The 21931-nt window shown below is 41.4% G+C and overlaps 2 protein-coding genes across 6 annotated transcripts; both read right to left on the bottom strand.

Moving 5' to 3' along the window:
- Positions 1-2580: 2580 nt before the first annotated feature.
- On the bottom strand, positions 2581-7088 carry LOC113047488 (uncharacterized). 5 transcript variants are annotated; one of them, XR_003276256.1, is made up of 10 exons: positions 6397-7088; positions 6007-6236; positions 5592-5868; positions 5334-5511; positions 5156-5232; positions 4738-4918; positions 4515-4639; positions 3536-3707; positions 3154-3302; positions 2581-3004 (listed from the first exon to the last, which is right to left on the bottom strand). XR_003276256.1 is itself a non-coding variant. In XM_026208876.1 (8 exons), the coding sequence occupies exons 4-8, from the start codon at positions 5843-5845 to the stop codon at positions 4368-4370; spliced, it is 846 nt and encodes a 281-aa protein (XP_026064661.1). In that variant the 5' UTR covers positions 5846-5868; positions 6007-6236; positions 6397-6517; positions 6623-7088; the 3' UTR covers positions 4329-4367. The 5 variants fall into 5 exon arrangements, 3 of the variants coding, with proteins under 3 accessions (XP_026064661.1, XP_026064659.1, XP_026064662.1); XR_003276257.1 differs by having other exon boundaries at positions 2581-3042; positions 4738-4916; XM_026208876.1 differs by lacking the exons at positions 2581-3004; positions 3154-3302; positions 3536-3707 and having other exon boundaries at positions 4329-4639; positions 5708-5868; positions 6397-6517; positions 6623-7088.
- Positions 7089-14152: 7064 nt separating this feature from the next.
- On the bottom strand, positions 14153-20591 carry LOC113047468 (uncharacterized). The gene is made up of 2 exons (XM_026208853.1): positions 19019-20591; positions 14153-18364 (listed from the first exon to the last, which is right to left on the bottom strand). The coding sequence occupies exons 1-2, from the start codon at positions 19303-19305 to the stop codon at positions 17467-17469; spliced, it is 1185 nt and encodes a 394-aa protein (XP_026064638.1). The 5' UTR covers positions 19306-20591; the 3' UTR covers positions 14153-17466.
- Positions 20592-21931: the final 1340 nt, after the last annotated feature.

Below are 21931 nucleotides of genomic sequence, written 5' to 3'. Positions count from 1 at the left end.
TTGTCCCAGTATTCCTCCTCAGGAGCACATTTGAAGGAGTATTTTCTGTCTGCGACATTAAGTTGGAGGCCACTCAGGAAAATGAAATCTAATCCCAACACTGCTACATAAGTAAGGGATGTGGAGGTAAGCACTACAGCCTTCATAGAAGTCTTTGTTTTATGTAGGGTAATCTGCACCTTTATCCACCCCAGGGGAACTTCAGCCTCGCCGTTTGCTAGGTATAGAGGCCCCAAGTTCCATGGATGGAGACTATCTTGGGGTTTAAGAGCCTTCCATAGACTCTCATGTATCAGAGTATAGCTAGCTCCAGTGTCCACGATAGCTTTACCTTTCCAGGTGCCGATGGTGATGGGGACTACTAGCTGTTGGGGTACTGTGAATTGTTGGTTGTCACCAACCTGGTTAGTTCTCAGACTGGAGGTAATAGATTGGAACGGTGGAACGTCTCCAAGAGACAGTGCTGTGGGAGGGTAATCCCCCTGTTTTAGATTTTGGGGTGGTCGTTTTTGGTGAGATGGTTGAGACTGATGGGTTGGTTGACTTGAAAGAGATGTAAAATAAGGGCAGTTCCCTGGGGAATGATGTCCTTTACACCGCCAGCACTGAACTTGGGACTTGTCCATAGAGCGATTCGCTGGAGGTCTGGGCAGTATAGGCTGTTGTTTAGGGTGTGATCCTCCATCATACCGGAGTTGCTGCTCATAGTCCTTTTCCAATTGATGACCTAGCTTCACCAATTCTTCCAAGGTAGACACTCGAAGGCGGAGTTGACTGGCAAGGTGAGGTTTAATATTTTTAAAATCATTTTTACAATGTCGCATTCTGTTAATGTGCTCTTCCATCTCTTGCACAATGCTCTGTAGGAAAAGGCAAAATCTCTAATAGGTTCTCGTTCTCCTTGAGTCCTAGTCCTGACTCGCTCCGCTAACTCGTCCTCATAGTCCTCTGAAAGAAAAGCAGAGAGGAAAGCAGCTTCGAATTCAGTCCAGGAGAAAGTAGAAGAGCGAGCAACTTCCCACCAGTCCACGTGCAGTTCCATGTAAGACTGTGCGAAAAGTAGCCAGAAGATCCACATCTGATAAGGGGTGTAAGGCCAAAAAGTCCTGACATCGAGTTAAATAATTTAAAGGGTCTGCGTCATCAGATGGCCTTCCAAATGTGGGGAACGTTAGTCGAAGATGGTCACTTTTTGCTGCCGTAGCAGTAGAAGATGTGGTGGTTGGCACTTCTGGGCTGGGGGGTGCGGAGAGGGAGATGGGTGTAGATATGGATACCTCTTTTGATTGATCAATCTTCTCTTTTCTTTCCCACATGGGCGTGTCCACTTCAGGGACCTCAATATCCACACACATGGAGGGTGATGGAGAGGGTGTGGAGGTCATTTTGATGTATAAACTATGTGTAAAGTAAAATCAGTAAATGAGTGTGTAAATGTTAAAGGGAAATTAACAAACCGGGACAAAATAACAAACTACAATATTCAAAAATTATAAACAAAAAGGTTAAATAAACAGTTCCACCAATATTAGCATTTAGTAATTTCTTACAGATACAAACTTCCACCAATATTAGCATTTAGTAATTTCTTACAGATACAAACTTTCAATTTTCTCACACAATTGTTTCAAGTGAAAAAAGGAAACAAAAACATTCAAATCAAGTCAGATTTTTTTTTTTTTCCACATTTAAGTCATAATTCACACTTGATCTGTGGGTTCAAGGTCCCGTTCGGGCGCCACTCTGTAACGGTGGTGGGCCCCAGAGAACAATTTGCGGTTAACTTTGATAAATGATAAATAAACTTAATTCAACTTGTTCGGGCGCCAGACAGGTATAGGCCTGCCAAAACAAAAAACCCAGGATAGCCTAAAAACCACCTGTTACATTCAATAAACTCAAATTATTCAATCTTTTGTCACCCCCCCCCCCCCCAATCATAACTTGTAATTACCAACAATAGATTTACTCCACACACTGCCAAAGAAAGTCACCACTGGTTTTATTACCACCAAACAATAAAAGGGAAAAAATGAAAAGAAAAATCACAGCCACAATAAAATAAACAAAACAAAAGATTGAATAATTTGAGTTTATTGAATGTAACAGGTGGTTTTTAGGCTATCCTGGGTTTTTGTTTCGGCAGGCCTATACCTGTCTGGCGCCCGAACAAGTTGAATTAAATTTATTTATCATTTATCAAAGTTAACCGCAAATTGTTCTCTGGGGCCCACCACCGTTACAGCCCACTGAGCAAGAACATAAATGCTGAATGGAGACCCCTGAAGTATGTGCACACAATAAAAGACAAATAATAATAATTAAGTTAATCTGCATGTTTGAGTATTACATGTCATACATGTTGGACTACAATTTTAAACTCAATAGCCTTCTCAATAGGTTGTCAGAAGAATTAATCAGGCACCAGTACCACCTACCTGTATGATTCATCACCCGGGACTTGAACCTGTTTGCCTAAATTTGTATTCGTTACAGAATGCACATAACATTTACAGGGCAGACTATGGTCCTTTGAGACTCAGAGGGTTACACCAGTAAGAAAACTGACATACACAATAGTTTTATGTTAAAATGGATAAATATTTATTGTAACAAAATATATGTTCAAATAACAATCGTTTTGACACACACACACACACCACTTTACAAAACACCTTTTGAATGTATAATTTGAAATGTCTTTTCTCTGTTTCCATCAGGCGCTACAGGCATTTGGCTTACATAAGCTTTGTCAGTTGGTGCTGGGGCTATCTAGGCAGAAAGATCAGGGTTGTAATACCATCATGTGTTGTCTTGTGTATACGGCAAAAATTCCCAGATGCGGAAGGCAGCTATGTTGGATTCAAACTGCCCCTTGACTAAACCTTGATACGTGCTCAGCAATGGCCTCCACCAATGAAGGTCTGTCATACTGTGTGCATAGACTGTCAGGCACTTTAATTTTATGCAGTTCCTCCATGTAGGGAAAAGGATCTGGCAGAACCTTTTCAAAAAGCAGTGTCATCAGATTGTAGACGTAGCCTGGAATTTTTTTTTTTGAAATACTGTAAATTAAGTTCTATGCACTTTTGTGTATTATATTTAGTTTATTTTTTTTGTAAATTACTAATTAAAACATCTATTCAAACTTACAGTACGTTGGGTTGGATGTCACTGGTTTTATGGTGTACAATCCTTTTTTATCCTTGGGGAACAAAAGTCTGTACATTGGCTTTCCAGATGATGTAGTAGCCTTTGGATGGTTTGAATTTTCATTGAAATGCATGCCAGCCAAATACAACCTAAAACAGCAGAAAAAAAACATGTAGTTACTAAAAATTAGGAGTGACAGTGTTATTAGTTTTTTAGATAAATTTAAAATAATAAGAAATGACAAAGCATTCAAAAAACTGCTTTTCAAATTACTTTATAGCTTATGCTAGGCTTCCTGTATTACATACAATTATGAAATAATCGGACTTTATGGTTTATTAATTGTCAATAAGATGCTTCTATACAACTTTGCTTTGCATACCTGCACAGCATTCCAATAAAAGGAAATACCACACTTTTGGGGGCAAAGTGTAAAATAACACTGTGAAAGGCCTCCAAGGATGAGGTCTGGAAGTGAGGGCTGAGCTTTGCTACATCTTTGAGGACTCTGTTGTTAATCAGCACCTTTTCGACTCTGTAAAGTGGTTTTGAACCTGGAATAGTAGTATGTATTAATGTGTGTGAAGGATAATGGAAACAGTATTAGCACTGTGGGACACGCAGATGAACAACAGTCAGCCACTTTGATTGGTAATGGTAATAATATGAAATACTATGCACTCACAAGGTTTGAAGTGTTTACTGCTGCCCTTAAGGCGGTCGCACACCGGACGAGAAGCGCCGCGTCGCGCCACATGTAGGACAACTCAAGGTATCGCACACTGGACGCGCACATTCTATATGCGTGAGCTCAATTTCGCATCAAGATGGGAGAGTTTTAACTTCATCTATTATTTTAATTTTAAATATATGATTTTAATTGATAAAAGCTGAGTTTTGAACGTTAATTAATGAAAAGAATCTGTGTTATTATAATAAGTCTGTTATTGTTTTGTTGTATCTGTTGTCTAGTGCTGCTGAAAACGTAACCAAACACTTTTTGTAATGTTTTATTTGAATGAAACAAGTGTACTGTATTTTAATTTCAGTTTCAGTTTATAACATCTGGGTTTTTTAATATAAAACTATGCGGATGCGCTCTGTGGCGCGGCAGAAATTTGAACAGCGTTCTGAGTCGTAGCTGGGCGCCGCGGACAGACGCCGAATGGCGCCGCCGGTGTGTGTACTCACATAGAGAATAATGTGTTCGAATTTTAAAGACGTGACGCGGCGCTGCGCTTATCGTCCGGTGTGCGACCCCCTTTAGACACTCGATGTGAATGTTCACATTGTGGGTATAATAGATCATCATGGATGTGAACATCCTGAATGTGATTGATGAGGGACTTCCACTTGGCTACCTTCTCTAGTCCTGATGTAGAGGATGCTGCAGTCCAGTAGAGATGGTTTCTTATGCTGTGCTGCCACTTTTTCACTATTGAACAGTCCTTGTCTCTGGCAATTTGCTCTAACTTCTTTGACAACCCTAATCAATTGTAATACCAAAAAGAAATATTGTTTATGTAATGAAAAAAAAAAACTCAATTTATTAACATGAAATGTTTTTTTCAAGCTCAAACATACCTTTCTCCAAATGCCAGACATCATAGTACTGTGTGACATTTCTTTCTTTCAGAAACTTTTGAATCTGGAGATGTCTGTCTGTCACAATGCAGTCTAGCCTTACACCACATTCCTCCAGCCATTCCAGGCTTCGTTTTAACCCTTCTTTCTCCATGTGGTAGCTACCACCGACCTCATTACTCTGTGAAAAAATTGTTATCAGGGCATTGAAAGTCAGTTAACTTCATTCCTTTAAAACCGTAATCATATCCGACTACATCTTTGAATTATAAAAGGTCTATTATAAATAGCAATCGTAATTTATAATACAAGTATAATTTAACATTGTTTAATTTGAAACAGGCAAGGCATACTCTGTTGCCATTCTTTCTGGTAATTTTGTGTGCATTGACATGATGTGATCTATGCATTTCCTCACTTGCACTAGCTGGATGTCTATTATGAGGTTATTTTGAAGATCCATTGTGGTGTAGCTCCCATACTTTGCTGAATGGCCTAAAATGTCACAATACAAATAATATTTTATAAAATAGTTTATACAGGAACAAATTATTAAGACCGCAGAAGAACTTGCATCACCAAGCAGGACTCTTTACCTGGCGAATCAGCTCTCATATCGCCACCAATTATCACCTTGTCCGCCTCACAGAGATCCTTCACTAAATCCACCTGTTCCTTCTTCCACATATATATTATAAGTGGTTCCAGGTACATGCTGGCATGCCTTCTGAAGGTTCTGTATGTGAACATCTTCAAATGCATTGACTCAAATACCTTCAAAAGAAAACAATAATAATTATGCATTATACGTTTAAACTATTTTATACAGTAAAAAAAAAAAACACCCAACAAACCTTTTTCATCTGGAAGAATGAAGCTCCAGAGAAGTACAGGGAAGCAGACAGCTGGAGGTTACCAACAGGGGTACTGCCAACTCAGGGTTGGCTCTTCCACTGTCTGAAGTACTCACAATGCGGGCAACGTTGATCAATGGCCAAAAAAGTCCCATTGCTACGAGGCTGAATATTGCAGGCTCTTGAACATACTGGACAGGTCTCAAACAGTTCAAGAAGACAGTTTTCAAACACAATATATTTGGTGTCTTCATGAGAGGCTTTGGATGTGTACATGCTATCACAAGAGAAAATTAATAACAAAAAATTAATGTAGTGTATTTTTTTTTTCAACATGATCAGTTTTACGAGTCAGTAAAACATACAGTTCACATAAATTTATGCTAAACGTAACATGATAAAGACAAAAACTTACGAATGCTTTGATGGTTCAGTCACACTGGTGACAGACTGAGCAGGGTCATGTTACGTCCTGAGTGTCACAGACTTCTTCAAAAGACACACTTTCTTCCTCCTCCAATTCAAAGCGACACCTTTTGGAAGGCTTTTCAACTTTTAAAGGTGTTGAAGTAAAATGATGTGAAGTAGTCCAGGGTATGGCGACATCACCACTTGAAAGAATTGAGAACTGCTCCGTTTGTGTTTCTATAACGTTAGAAAATACAATGTAAAGTTTTATTCTATCAATTGTAATTGCAGTATTATAAAAATATGGACTATAAATACTTCATTTTAGGCAATAAAGCTTCTAAGCTTCTTATAAATATTTATATAATCCTAACCTGTGTCATCATAATTATAATACCTTTGCTACGACACTTGGGTCTCATGGTTCGAAACGACAGCTGTGTGCCCACTGATGTATTAGTGGGTTGGTCAGTTTGACAGCCAACATCTTTTGATATGGGGCGTGAACATGGCGGTCTCTGAAAAACAATATGCAAGTAAACTAAGTAAAAACACTGTGATTATTCATTATGAATGAAATTGCGTTTTAAAAAGTAGTTTAAAGTTTTAAATACATTACTTACAGTTTGCGTCGTCGTTGTTGAGCACAGAATAGTCGGCACGGCCTTGTCTTTGAGCAACAGTTTTTTGACAAAGCCAGCATCATATTGGTATTTGTCATCCTCAAAATGTATAGAACAAACACTTAAATTAGCACTGCCGTGACTGGGACCTCCGCAAAAAGTAAACTGCATCCATTTTTCCCTGACGTTAGGATCTTTCGGCAGCGTATTCAAAGATGTTGTTTGTCCACAGCCAGGAACAGCACATCTGCGTGGCATTGTAATTTTCCTGTACACAGACCAACTCGCTGTCCGTCGACTGAACACTTGTGAGGCGCGCGGAGTGACAACGATACGAAATGAGCGTAGTTGTCTTGTGCTGGAGGCGGTCATATGCAAATGGCTGGAATGTCACTTCGCACCGTGACGTCACTTCTTACCATGGATCCAGAACGCGCTGTATTTAGAGCTTGATTAAATAAATGGCTCGTTTATAATGGGGAGGACGTCTTAAGCTATGAAACTGGCAGGACGTTTTAATGGTACAAAGACCTCTTATATTCCAAAAGATCAAGGCAAATTTGGTTTCTCATTTCATGACCCCTTTAATAAATGCACAATTGTGATAGAGAATAAGAAGCTGACGTCTGATTTCTCCAAGCGGTCATATTTACCATGTTTACTATGGTAACGTTAATGTTTAGCGTGCAGTTATTTCAAACACTTGCTGCTAACTAAGAGTAAGTTTTGAGCTCGACTTATTTTAAAACGTTGCTGCTGTTAAAGCTTTTATCTTTCTGAAATGATCCGCGCTGACGCTCTCCAGACACGGAGAAACTCCACCTTTGATCATAACCCCTCCTCTAGCCCCAGCTGGCCCGCTTTGGCCCAAGGTTTTTGTCGGGCCAAAAAACCCTGGCCATTGGCCCCGAGGAAGCCCCGGCGAGGCACGATCAAGCCCCGGAAGTGACAGTGGAAACGCAACTGGCCCTGGCACGCACTAGCACACCTGGTCTTAGCTCGATAGTGGAAACACGGCTACTGTCACCCAGTTGCCCTGCTGCAGGGGCTCTGTTGCCGGAACCGAACAATGTACAGGAATCCCTGAGCTAGACGCATCCAAAGCCGTATCTAGAGCCCTAATATTCTTACTGTCTCTAATTCTGAAATCTTCTCTGTCAGCCTAACTATGTCCCTGCATTTATCACATGTGAATCCCTTATCTGCGACAGAGATAGATAAACTGTACATGTGGAAAGAGGTGCAAATAACAATAGCAGGAGAAGCCATTACTCACCGTGCTTGATGAAATATTCTTACTGCGGTTGTTTGATGAACTTGTGAAAAACTGCGAGAGAGAGGAGAGGAGAAAAGAAAACCGCAATAGGTTCGAATGAAAACGCTAATGACAAGGTAACGAGTGCTAACACTTTGCAGGTGTGTTCAAAATTAATCTGATAAGATTGATCGATAATATCAGAAATATGGTGTGAATTAAGTTTTATTTTATCACTTTAAAAAACAGAGAGTGATAGTAAGATAAAGATTCTAGAGAAAAAAAACGGCTACACGGAGCTACGATTAGCTACAGAAGGCCAACAGGAAGTAGAGAAAACACTGTCCAACAGGGACACCCGCAGTTCAGCTGTGAGTCCCATAATGGGGAGGGGTGTTGGCTAAAAGGTTAACTCAAAATTTTAATAGGTTTTCCCTTTTGGCTTAAGCCTGTTAGTGGCAAAACCCCAAAAGAAGGATTTTACTCAATACTTAGGTTAGCAGCACCAACCCCTGGGTGTATCAACTCAACAGCGCCACCACCCTGTAATTTTACCTAACATTAGGAGCAAAACTACTATTCTCTCTCTTAGCTGTCTACTTCAGATTTGACCACTGTTGCCATTTTGGTGTTGTACCTCTAAAAATCATAAAAGCAGAGAACTTCAGAATCATTTAACCAAATTTGGTGAAACTTGAACACTTCATGTGAAAATTGTCTGACTCTCACCCTGGGATCCTACCTAATTAAGGCTAAAGTAGGTCAACAAGAGAATCGATAAGCGTCCGCCAAATATTGAACACGCAGCTAGAAATGCTCTGATTTATGTTTGGTTGTGAATCCTACCAGCTTTGAAACCAATACTGTCATTGCTATTGTTATTTTTCCGCCACAGAGGAATTTTAATACCAATTACAGAAATTCTAATTTCCAATGCCCTGTTTAGAAGCATCCTTCTAAATCAATCCTAACAAACACACCCACCAGAGAACTACTTCACTGAGAACTACTCACTTGAGCATTACACTCTCAATATCAACCCACACTTGACACTGCACACTTACACCACTGTTTTGCCTTATTTTGGTTTTGTTTTGTCCTCTTCAAGGTCTGTGTCAGTCTAGGTTCAAGATCCCCCTGAAAGCGGCAAAACATGTCTCGCAGAAAAAAAGCCTGTTGGCCACTGGGAGGACCTCGAGACTTGGTTAAGTGTCACAACAGAAAGCCTCCTACCGAAGGCTACTGAAACACTGAAGCATCAGAGACAGGACCAGCTGGATGATAACAAGCCTCATGAGACAAAACACAAGTCAGAGCAACAGTCAAAAAGAACTAGCCAAGATCACCAGCTCCTTAAGCCACACACTCATCACCACCCACAAGCTGAGTGACAGGCATGCCGCCCATCTCCAGCAGGAGTGAACACGCACACAACGATGCATCACACAGCTAGAACTGGAGGCTCAGGAACAATGGGAAGTGCCCAATGAAGTGGAACAAGGTGCCGAGGAGATCACCAGGCTAAAATAAACACTAGTAGCTACTACACAAGAAAGTGATTAAGTCAAGGCAGACTATGCTGATCCCTCCAACAATCTTGAGTATGCGGAACACCATCTTGGCGTCCTTGCATGTCCACGCACAAGTGCTCAACAATTGCAAGACTTGGCGCACAAGTCCCGCGCCGGTACATGACCTAAACCAAGGAACAACAGTTGGGATGGACCGCATGGACGACAATGCTCATTTGGGAACTCAAGAGGAGCAACCAGCCCAAGGAAACAGTGAGTCACAAGAACATCTCTAGACCCTGAAAGTGCTGTATTGGTCATCTGCCACTCCTCTGAAGAACACCAGATCAGTCCTGACATCCTACCCATTTCTTCCCAAATTCCAGTCCCTCAACTCCTGGGCAACCTCATTGAGAAGGGTATAGCAAGAAATTTTTACCTCTCCATCATCTAATAGCTAATAGTCTAATAGCACTCTCATACTTCAAAGGTGTGAACTGAATCTCCAGGCATATTCCGACACAGGCCTACAACTAAAACATGTGGCCCATATTCACCTAAATGTGGGACCATTGAATCTCATCCACCCAGTGTACGTTTCAACACTCAACACCTATCCATTTCCAATTGGGAAAGACCTGCTCAATCACTTTGAAACATTTAATAGACTTCAATCACCTGAAGATATGCGCTCAAGTCCGCAAGCCTCTGCCCTTCCAGTCAGTTAACCCCAACGAGTTGCAGTGTCAAGCCACAGACACACAGATTGTCCGCACTGTAGACCTATAGACTCGATTCACTACTTCGTCATTGTCCCTAACCTACCTCATGACATCTACATAGTAGCAGACATCATGGTTCATCCATGAACGACGTCATATGGGCTCCTCCATCACAACAACTGACACTGTAGTCAATTTCAAGAACCTTCGATCTGGTCAAACAATTCCAAATGCATGCGCAATGATCATGGAGCAAGAAGTTACAATACCTGCCTAAAGCAAGAGTTTCAGCATCCGCCTCAGCATGCGACCTGGCCAAACTCTCAACTGTAAGCTAGGTTTCTTCCAACCTTCCAGGACCTGCCTAAGACCTGCCACACCTCTCATGGGAGTGTCATCTCATGCTGTGTATGTGTTGATCAACAACTGTACGGCCAAAGACATCAACATTCCCAAAGACAGTCATCTGGGATGGCTCATCAACCAAGCATTCCATGACTTTGAGCTAACAGTACCTGTCATTGGCCCTGTACCAGCCGAACTAATGTCAGATGAATCGACGACACTGTAACTTTCACAAAGCCCTGTGAATTCATTGCCATCACTTTTATTCAGCCAGTGTCCAAAGAAAGTGTCTCTCAGTCATAACTAACAGATGACACTCACTTCGTTGTCTATGCTGTCTCAACACAGCCTGTGACAGAATCACCTGCACAGTTGACCACCAAGGCCCAGAGTACCTCTAATGATTCAACAGAGGAACCTTACACCAGGTTTCAATGTACAAGCCCAACAAATCCTGAGTGAGGTGGATGTCCTCCACAGTGACATGGATTGCCAAGGACTTAAAGAGGTTCTGTGTCAATAGAAGAACTCCTTTGCAAAGGATTCGTAGCCTGTAGCCCAGACAGATATCCACATGGTGCGCATCCCAACACATACAAATGCACCACCAACATTCGTGCGACAGTACAATATTACAATATTCCGATAGCATCATACGAATCGGTTCAAGATATCATTGACTCCATGCTTGAAAAGGGGGTCATTCGGCCCTGTAACAGCACCTACTCTGACCTAATATGGCTAGTCCTAAAGCCCAATGGCAAATGGCGGCCCACCATCGACTATCGCAAGTTGAACCAACAAATTCCCTTTTCGCGATGGCCTATGACTCAGTTGGACCAAGAGATTCCCAAAATCAAAGGCTCAACAATCCTTTCCACATTAGACTTCACCTCTGCAGGAGCATTACACAAAGAGTCCCTGACTTTCCTGCACTATAACCCACCCACCTCATCAGTAGCAGCTATAACCTGCCACCAGCAGGCCACTGGTATGCAAACCCCCACCTCCTCACACAATGAACTCTCACATCAATTTGCCACTAATGATCTCCTCACCCTCCAAGCTTCAGATCCAATGCTATCAACCAGTGCCACTCCCATTTGCGATCCACTAACTCATCCCCTTTCCACCTCTGACCAATTCATCTGAACTCTGCCAACTTCACTAAATCAAGCACATGCTGCATCTCAAAGGCGGCGTTCTCACATATGCCTGAGCCCCTAACTGTGCCAAAGCTCATAGTTCCTCAGGGCCAAAGGGGACTGATGCTGACACTCCCCCACGATGCACCATGGGCTGGACACCATGGTGCCAAGACCACCTACGAAACGTTCAAGCAAGTGGCGTACTGGCCTGACATGCAGCAAGACTAACAGAATATGTAAAAGGATGCCTAGTGTGTTGACAATCCCAACCGGCAAATCCAAACAACCGTGCATGGTACTTCAGCTTCACCAAAAACAGACAAGGGTGCAGCAAGCGAGTCCTTCGATTGATCCTTTGAAACCAGATAGAGAGGCAACCAGGGCTCAAACTGACTGACACAGACCAACAATCCCATGTTATATACCACACTAATTATAACTATCATTTTAAGGAAACATATAGTTTGTTTTAACAACCCCTACATACACTCCTACACAGCACTACTAGGACCAAAACCTAGTGGAGAGGAGTTGCTCAACACATGCAACACATCGGTCGCTGTTGGACAGTGTTTTTTCTCTGCTTCCTGCTGGCCTTCCTGCTTCTAATAGTAGCTCCGTGTATCTATTTTTTTCTTTAGAATCTTTATCTTACTCTAACTCTTTGTTTACAGTGATAAAATATAACTTTATTCCCACCATATTTCTGATATTATTTTAGAATTAGCACGCATCCAAACTTTAATCGAGGATAGTAAGAATGTTAGGGCTCAAGACTTTGGATGCATCTAGCTCAGGGAGTCTTGTACATTATTCGGTTCCGGCAACAGAGCCCCTGCAGCAGGGAAACTGGGTGACAGTGAGGCGACATAGTCGCGAGTTAAAACACTTCTGTTCCGATCAAAACATCAAACAGGTTCTCTCCACTCAGTGATACACCCACTGAGAAACCTGATGAAATTGCTCTAGTTAATAATAATAATAATAATAATACATTTTATTTAAAGGAGCCTTCCTCGGTATTCAAGGACACCACGTGCGTCTTGAGGTCTCGTGGTGCGAATGAACCGTTTGGCGCGGCGCGGAAGACGCGAATTTGCCTCATTCGCGTGTCTAATTCGCGAATTGTGCTTTTGTGCATTTATGTGTTTGACACGAATTCATGTCTGCCGCCGGAGTTGAAAAATTAAAATTTTTGCATCAATTCACGCCACGTTAAACAATCAGGAGCCTGCTCAGGAGTCACTCATTCAACATGGAGGAATGACTGATGTTGTCAGTGAGCAGTCAACCAGAGCTTTATGACACAAGTATCACACACAAGCTCATATTTCAGGAATAAAAAGGACCTCGCTTGGAAGAGTGTGTTGTAATACACATTTAACTTTTGAGTCACGTACACGTTTATCGACCCGCGGCCTTCCTGCTGTTTTTTTGCAACTAGTTTCCCCCTACAGCTACTTTTTGCTAACAAGATAATGCGTTTATTCAGAGGACAAGTGCAGGAAAAAGTGGAAAAGACCTGAGTGCTCGATCAACATCAGCCATCTTGCAAACAGACAACCGCTAGCACGCGAATGCATTTAAAATGTTCAAGCAGCAAACTAGACGCGGTAGGCGCGAATTTGACGCTCTATTCGCATTTGGTGTGAACACAGCATCAGTTTGTGCACGTATGACAGGATTTAAAAAAAAATTAATACAAGATGTATTCAGCCGGACGATGAACATTATCAATATTATTAATAATTATTATATGATGCAGTCACACTTATAGCAATATTTGTTGGTTCTGTTTGTTGATTCAGGGATAGCATCATCTGGGGTCCTCTGAGGGTCAGCATCTCTTCTCAGGTGTTCTGGATCCAGACTGGAGCTTGTGTAAATCGTAGTGGCAAACATAGAAACAAATAGAGACATGATTAGCATAGCTGCTGGTCCAACAAAGTAAAATTAATTAGTTTAACCCAAGCTAAAGAATAAAATGCGCATTTGATCAGATGCAACTACACTCACAATTTAAGATACATTATTCAAATGCTTGGCGAAAGAGATGCGTTTTTAATCTAGATTTAAACAGAGAGTGTGTCTGAACCCCGAACATTATCAGGAAGGCTGTTCCAGAGTTTGGGAGCCAAATGTGAAAAAGCTCTACCTCCTTTAGTGGACTTTGCTATCCTGGGAACTACCAAAAGTCTGGCGTTTTGTGACCTTAGGGAGCGTGATGGATTGTAACGTGGTAGAAGGCTAGTTAGGTACGCAGGAGCTAAACCATTTAGGGCCTTATAGGTAAGTAATGATAATTTGTAACTGACACGGAACTTAATAGGTAGCCAATGCAGAGACTGTAAAATTGGGGTAATATGATCATATTTTCTTGACCTGGTAAGGACTCTAGCTGCTGCATTTTGGACGACCTGTAGCTTGTTTATTGAAGAAGCAGGACTACCACCTAGAAGTGCGTTACAATAGTCCAGTCTAGAGGTCATAAATGCGTGAACTAGCTTTTCTGCATCAGAAACAGATAACATGTTTCGTAGCATGGGAATGTTTCTAAGATGTAAGAATGCTGTTTTTATAACATGGGAAATATGATTTTCAAAAGACAAGTTGCTGCCTAATATAACACCCAGATTTTTGACTGTAGAGGAAGCAACAATACAAGGAAGTAACAGTACAACAGTACATAACAGTACAACACTGAATGTTGTTCAGTTGCTTTGACACAATGTATTTTGTTTAAAGCGCTATATAGATAAAGGTGATTTTACACTAGGGGTTGTTAACGACTAGTGATTTTTTTTTAAATCAACTTTTAGGTGATGAAAGTCAAGTCGAAGTCGACTAGTCGCTGATGAGATAAGTTTGGAGCTGTAAAAATTATCTTTACACAGCTATGGTATTTGACACAGTGCTGCATACATGGTTATTTCTCTTATAACAGCTCATTTTTATCAGTTCATTTGTCTTTTGAGTGGTTATATTTCTCACAGATTTCTATTCGTTCTAAATCCGATACAGATAAAGTAGCACAGTAAAGATTACATTCATATGAATGCATTAGTAAGAGCAATTGTGTGTGTGAATTCATTCTACCTGGCAGCGTCTCTCTACTAGTGAAGCTGTGGGATTTAGTTATTAAGACATAAATTCAGAACTTTTCAGTGTCTAAGCTATTTTATTGAGCAATCATAGAACAGTGTTTACAGTACATTTCCACACTGAATGATTATGTGCGCGAGCGATCTGTGCATGACGTATGAGCTACTGTCTGTAGCCTATGTGTGAGCATATTCGATTAGAACAGCAATTAACTTACCTTTATGATAAGCGGTTTAGAATGTGCGTTCTCCCGTTCAATTTCCAGTGTCCAGTAATATAATCAAACATGCATGTGGAGTGCTTTCATAGTATGTATGTATTTGTTATTTTAACTGTTTGGAAATGGAGCATAAATGTGGAAGTCCTTAGAAGATTTATCCTGTTGCGCCCTCTATAGGACCGGCGACTAGTCGACGTCAAGTTTAAAGCGTTATGACAGACTATTGAAGTCAACTAGTGGACTAATCGAATTGTCGGCGCAAACCCTAATACACACACACACGTACATACAGATATGCATTCTCCCCCCACCCCCCATCCCTCGCTTTCGCCGCTTTGTACCGCCAGTCTAAGTGTGCGTTCACACCGCCAGCGTCGAGAGCGTCAAAGTGGCCGGAAGTCATTCATTTTCAATGTGAGCCGGCGTCGAGCAGCGGCGAGGAGCGGCGCGGCGCGACTTGGCCGTTGAGAGCGTCGAGGAGAGTTGAAATCAGGGCAACTTTATGGTAATGATCTATGACGCGGTTGGGCAGCAACCAATCAGAACGTAGAAGTCCACCGCTTGAGAGGATTCCAGAGAACGCAGTCCTGTAAACTTTGGTTCCGACCACATTAATTCCCAAGCAAAATGGAGGAGAGATTGATCATTGCTGTTGCGGGTTTCCCAATAATCTACGATGTGTCCCTGTTTGCGTACAGGGACATAAATAAAAAAAATGATGCGTGGACCAAGGTGTCTGAGATTGTTGGTGTTCCTGGTGAGTTGATGATGTGCATTATATATTTTCTGAAAAACAAAAAAAAAGAAGCGGGAATTCCATGCTAACTTTAGCGCCAGAGCTTGCAAAACAGTGTTACTGCTGCAGAATATTTCTGACATGTCGACACATATTGATTAAACGAAAAATAGGTGTTGTAGAGAGCTGCTGCATATTTTAAAATGAAAGCAGTCACTTCTGCCTATTTTTTATTTATTTATTTATTTTCTACAAGGAAAAACAAGTGTTCTATAACTGGTCTCCCCTTTGGTATTGTCAACAAATTGCTTAGCTGGAAAAAATAATGATAAATGTCATTAGACTTAAATATATATACAGTCAGTGTCACATACAGCTGTGCCATTTCAGACATAGCATCCAAAGGAATTATTCTGAATTGTGGGTAATGAGGTGTTTATATTGAATGTGTTTTCTACTGTCTTCTCACTAGCGGATGAGTGTAGAAAAAGGTGGAAGTCTCTTAGAGACACCTATAGAAGAGAGAGAAGGAAGGAGTCAGAGAGGAAGAGGAGTGGAGCAGGGGCGAGCAGTGTCCGGCCATGGCGCTACAGTGGGGTTATGGGTTTCCTCAACCCCTTCCTAGAAGACAGAATAACTGCCAGTAATATGGTAGGGGGGGTTGGGGAAGCCCTGACCCCAGAGGAGAGAGAAGATGCCATGGCCGGGCACAGTCAGTCAGCACAGACAACATACACACACAGTCAGCAGTGTGAGGCAAACCAGCTGAGTGAGAGCCCGAGCCAGTTCAGCGTTGAGGTTCAGGAAGGACCATCAAGCCCGAGCCAGTCCAGTGTTCAGGGACAGACAGGGCACTCAAACAGGAGAAAGAGAGCACACAGCAGCACAGAGTTTGAGGAGAGGATGCTAACAGCTTTGGAGTCTGTGAGTAGGAGAGCTAGCACTCCTCAGGAGGACAGTGACAGTTTATTTTTTAAAAGCCTCCTGGAGGACTTCAGGACCCTGTCATTGAGGACCAGGCAGGATTTAAAGTTCCAAATTCATAAGCTGGTTTATGATGCAAAATGTCTGGAGGCTGGACTCACTGAACACTGGGGAGAGAGTAGCGGGGGGCAGCTGACAAGACTGTGAGGGGTGTTAGTAAGCTTATTTCCCTCGCAGTCTTGTCAGCTGCACCTTGTGCTTTCTCCCTCATACACAGTAAGCCTTCTATGAAACGTTTTGTTCCATTAGTGTTAGAAAATGTTTAGTATAAAAATATTTGCTCCAACAGTGTTCAAAAATGTTCAGTATAAAAGTATTTGCTATAACAATGTTCTAAACTGTTCTGCATATAAGTATTTGCTCCAAAAATAAAAAATGCAGAAACTTGAATGGATACTGCTGAAGTTTTTTTTTAAAGAATATTTTATTATTTTTAATAAAAATAATATGAACTAAAATGTGCTTTTTACGTTCTGTCTTTTTATTAAAAAATATATTTAGTTACCACTTTGTATGAAAGAGTTTCAAGTGGTACCTAAACACATTTTCTAAATACATTTTCAGCACATTTTAGTTCATATTCAAGGTGTCTCACAAATAGCATAGTTAAGTACACTTGGATGTCCTTAAGAACTACTAAAGACGAATTTGTAGTATATTAAGTACAAAATTAGTGCATGAAAGTAGAGCACTTTAAGTACATTATGGAAGTGTAATTTTTTTCACCAGGGGAGAGCGGGTGTTGTCATATTATATTTATGGAAATCATGCTTTTTTTTGACTAATTTGTGGCTCTTAAAAGAGCCGTTAAAAGCAAAGGCTTATGCCACAGGTTGCCAGGGGACAGCTCCCTCTGTGGAGAAATAGGTCATCAATTTCTCCCGGACACGGATAGCCTCCCGTGTGGGGTTGTTGCTGCCCACTCGGGTGACCTCCTGTAGACCAGCAGCTTCTCCGTCTCCAGCTGATGGTATGGACGTACTGGTGCTGTTTGTGGACCTTCTCAGGAAGTTGTGCAGGACACAGGTAGCCTTCACACAGGCATCCACGTTGGCAGGGCTGATCTCAATGACTCCTCTGTACATACGCCACTGAGCTGTGAGAATACCAAAGGTGTTCTCAACAATCAGCCTTGCCCGTGACAGCCTGTAATTGAATATTCTTTGCCTGCTGGAGAGATTGTGTCCTGGGAAAGGCCGCATGAGGTCTCGCCGGAGTGGAAAGGCTTCATCAGCCACAAACACGTGTGGCTGGGGTCCCAAATGCTCTGCACTTGGCAGCAGAGCATCCTGTGGCAGGCCAAGGGTCCTATCTCGTAGTGCCTGGCCGAAAGTGGAGTTAGCCAGCGCACCGCCATCACTTGTCCTCCCGTAGCTGCCCACATCGACTACCCGGAAGCAGTACTGGGCATCTACCACTGCCAGGAGCACAACTGAGTAAGTCCCCTTGTAGTTGAAGAACAGGGACCCTGAGTTGTCAGGGGCCTTGATCACAACATGTTTTCCATCGATGGACCCAAGACAGTTGGGGAAGTTCCACCGATGGAGGAAGTCAGTGGCGATGCTTCGCCAGTCCTCAGTGGTGGGGACTGGCATGACCTCCTGCACCAAGGCATCCCATATTGCCCTGGCGACCGCTCCAACAATCCCTGCTACGGTGCTCACTCCCACACGATAGCTGAAAGCTATGGTGCGGTAGGAGTCTCCAGTGGCCAAGAATCTGCAAAAACATCAACTAATTACTTAGGCAAAATGAACAAACAAAAAAATTGGGGTGAACAGAAGAACATTTACTGAAGTACTGTAGCCTACTTGTGTACAAATTTGAGGTACTTGTAATTTCCTTGAGCAATTTTTTTATGCCCTTTCTCTATTCTACTTCTACTCAACTGCATTTTCAGAGGGAAATATTGTACTTTTAACTTAACTTACTTTTTTCCACCACAACAAACTTCCTCAACCAACTCCAACAGTAAAATCATGCTTTTACAATAATTAATTAGTAATAATAATACAATGATATTATGTATAACAGTATCATAGTCCCAGTTCACTTTTAAACCTTTAAAATAATTTTCCTGATTATACTTACATTAAGTAATGTTTATACCTGATTATACTTAAATAACATTTTCAATGCAGGACTTGTATTGTATATACTTGTATATATTTTTACAGTGTGGTATTAGTGCTTTATACATTAATTATCAAGTAAAGGATCTTAATACCTCGTCCACAACTGCAAAAAATACAGCATTAGACTAGATTACAAACTGATAAATATCCATGTAACAAACTATGAAACGAATTTCCAACCCATAAATTACAAAACAAAGGGTAAACTCATAAAGAAAAAAATAAATAATGAACTCACCGTAGACAAATTGCGAGGCGCTCAGCCGGCTCAATTGCGTGCCGATAACTGGTGTCCTGCCTCGCAATTCGCGGCCCCACTTTTGACAGCAGGTTGTCAAACTGGTCCCTATCCAGCCTGAAATATCGCTGGAACCTGCCGTCGTCCAGCCGCAGCTCCTGCACCAGCCGGTGATATTCTCCAAGCTGCTGACGGGCTTGGAGAATGTCATGCACCCACACCGATCTCCGACGTCTTCTCCGCAGGCAGAGCAATCCCACGCCAAACGCAACAACTTGATCCTCCATCGTGATGTGAATTTAATAAGGCGCACAACACTATTTATAGGCAACATTTTCCCGCTAGAACGCTTGATTTTCAGCGGGAATGCAATTCATTTGCTCAAAATAACACCGATTTGACCAACTGCATTAAAGCTACACTTCAACCAGGAGAGTTTGAAATGTAGGTTGCACACAGATTAATGGTAAAGTTAAATAAAGACCAAGGCTAGTAAATGTCTCCTATAATGTTGAAATAAGACTACCATGAACACAAAAGCCACACCACACAAATGGCTTTTAATTGGTTTATTTCGTTAGCAAACATAACTACAATAAAGGTATTTCCGCCGATCAATTTCTTACTTTTACATTTAAAATATTTAATGAGGTTAACTTATAAGGTTACCCACCTTGTGGTCAGTCATATAAGATCAACAAGCTTGTTTGCTTTGCGGCCCCTTTAAATACAAGATAATCATTCGAACTACGTCAGAGCGTCCACAAATCTTTCTACAGCGTTGTTGGCAGCGCGTCCAGAGCGATTTTTGACGCTCTCGACGGCGGCGGTGTGAACGCACAGTAAGAAGCGGGTCTTTGACCAGCGCTGTAATGGCAAATGGTTGATTGCCTGTGCTGGATTACCTCGACCCCCCAATTTCCGTCTCCAGTTGTAAAATTGTGTGTTTAAGGTGTATTGATTATGTGCTTTTGTGCTGCGGTGTTTTACCTGTTCTCACACTGCTCCCAAAGGAGCATAGTGTGGGTATTGTTTTTATTCTCCTCTCTTTTCTGTTATGATGTATCACTTTTCCCCTGTACTACTGTACTTCATTGCCTTGTACCCACGTGCAATGACAATAAAGTTGAATCTAGTCTAATCTAATAAAAATATGCATAATGAATCTACATTTTCCTCTTACTTCAAATGAAACCTTAGTTTGTGGCTCATTATTAGCCCATTATATTTAATAACAAAGCATGCTAAAACAGTACGATAACAAATTCTCTTTTATTAAACTTTGAACTTTTATTAACAATATAAGGAAAATGTTTTATTTGCATTGTAACACACAAAAAAAGTATTTGGGTTTCCCTTTTCTTTAAAACTATAGTAGTATGTGGTCCATTATTAGTCTATTAATTAAAACACAAGCCATAAAAAGTACAATGGTACAAATTCACATTGCCATTTAAACATTTGAATTTTATTAACAAAAACTAATAAGATGGATATTGTAACTAGAGCCCGACCGATATATCGGCCGGCCGATATTATCGGCCGATATGAGCTAATTGCATTTAAATCGGCATCGGCGTTTATAACGGCCGATGAAACATGATAAACAGTCTCATATTCTTCACTCATGTTATGAGTGTTGCATAGTGTGCCCACCAGAGGGCGGTCTGCAGCTCCAGAGTTGCAACAGCGCCAGAAATCCACAAAGAAGAAAGCGATCAGCCAAGCCACCCAGGTGAGTCTGTCGTTCGTCATGTGAAATGATTGTAGATTTAGTTCATACACTGTATATAAAAACGGTGTGGTAGTTTTAGTTAACGGTCCTATCATTATCACTTCTAAATATTCTGTAACATCACTTACAGCAGCTAATGCATTGCTATATTAGATTAGCCACAAAGCTAATACCATGTTTATCAGTGGAAGAGCGCGAACGTTAATAAGAGGTCGAACTATAAAGTTAGCGTTTAGTGCTTATTCTATTGCGGTGTGTTTCCCACATAATGACCGCGTAATGGGCCTTTCACACAGGACGCGGTATGCACAGCGCTTGGCCGCTGGGTTTAGCGTTGCCCTTCAGATACAACGCGATTTGCCCTGCTCTGCGCTATGGCGTAGGCGGAGTTTTAAAAACTTTTAGCGGGAGCTCTTTCATAGTCTGTTGTTCCTCTTTTCGGTCAGCAGCAAACATGTATCTGTCCCGTTGTAAGAAGCGAGCGATTGCGCTAGTCCTGCTGATGAGAATTAAGAGAGAAGCAAGGAAGAAGAGGCTACCCTCAGGCCCAGGGAACAATTTGGTGAATTCAGGCTGGTTACGTTACTCTAACGCTAATATAGCTTCCTTTTTAGCAGGCCCCTTAAATGCTTGCTATTAACTTGTTTGAAGGTGGTTCTTCTCAAAATTGACAGCGGTGTGTTCATGGCACTAACGTTAACCATTTTGATTCAGACTGCACAAAGAGAAGAGGAGAAGATATACGGGTCCGTTGTGAATGTGTCTGTGAGAGCAAATATAGTGTAGTTACAGTAACTACAGTAGGTGCGTCAGAAATGATTAAATCAGAGGGGACATGTAAATAAATGTGAGCTGAACAAGCGCTTTTTTCTTTTCTTTTTTTTTTTCTTACATATTGTTTCAAAGCAGCTTTACAGACATAACAGGAAAATGTTGAAATAATGTTGTTAAATATAAGGAGGTTAATACCTATTGCTTGACAAATAAAAATATATATATATATTTCTCATTTTTGCCTATGTAGGAGATCCCTGTTTATTATTATTATAATTATAATGATGACATGAGTAATGATACATGGTGATATTATTAATACACATGCTTATTCTTTCTATGTCTCTCTTTCTGCCCTACAGATGGCTGAAAAAGGTGAATGATGTAGCAGCAAAAGTGTGGGA

This window comes from Carassius auratus, chromosome 28 (genome assembly GCF_003368295.1).
Source record: "Carassius auratus strain Wakin chromosome 28, ASM336829v1, whole genome shotgun sequence".
NCBI lineage: Eukaryota > Metazoa > Chordata > Actinopteri > Cypriniformes > Cyprinidae > Carassius > Carassius auratus.
Note: the sequence above shows the minus strand (reverse complement) of the source record. Positions and strands in the feature narration are given on the sequence as shown.

What these genes read in the sequence shown, in the direction of transcription:
- LOC113047488 (XM_026208874.1), bottom strand. Translation starts at nt 5,845, where the DNA reads ATGAAGACACCAAATATATTGTGTTTGAAAACTGTCTTCTTGAACTGT. An exon ending in TAGACATCCAGCTAGTGCAA is followed by an intron (nt 4,919 to 5,155) that starts GTGAGGAAATGC and finishes ATTTTTTCACAG; the next exon opens with AGTAATGAGGTCGGTGGTAG. An exon ending in TGTCTGGCATTTGGAGAAAG is followed by an intron (nt 4,640 to 4,737) that starts GTATGTTTGAGC and finishes ACAATTGATTAG; the next exon opens with GGTTGTCAAAGAAGTTAGAG.
- LOC113047468 (XM_026208853.1), bottom strand. Translation starts at nt 19,305, where the DNA reads ATGGAGGATCAAGTTGTTGCGTTTGGCGTGGGATTGCTCTGCCTGCGG. An exon ending in CGCCTCGCAATTTGTCTACG is followed by an intron (nt 18,365 to 19,018) that starts GTGAGTTCATTA and finishes ATGTTTTTGCAG; the next exon opens with ATTCTTGGCCACTGGAGACT.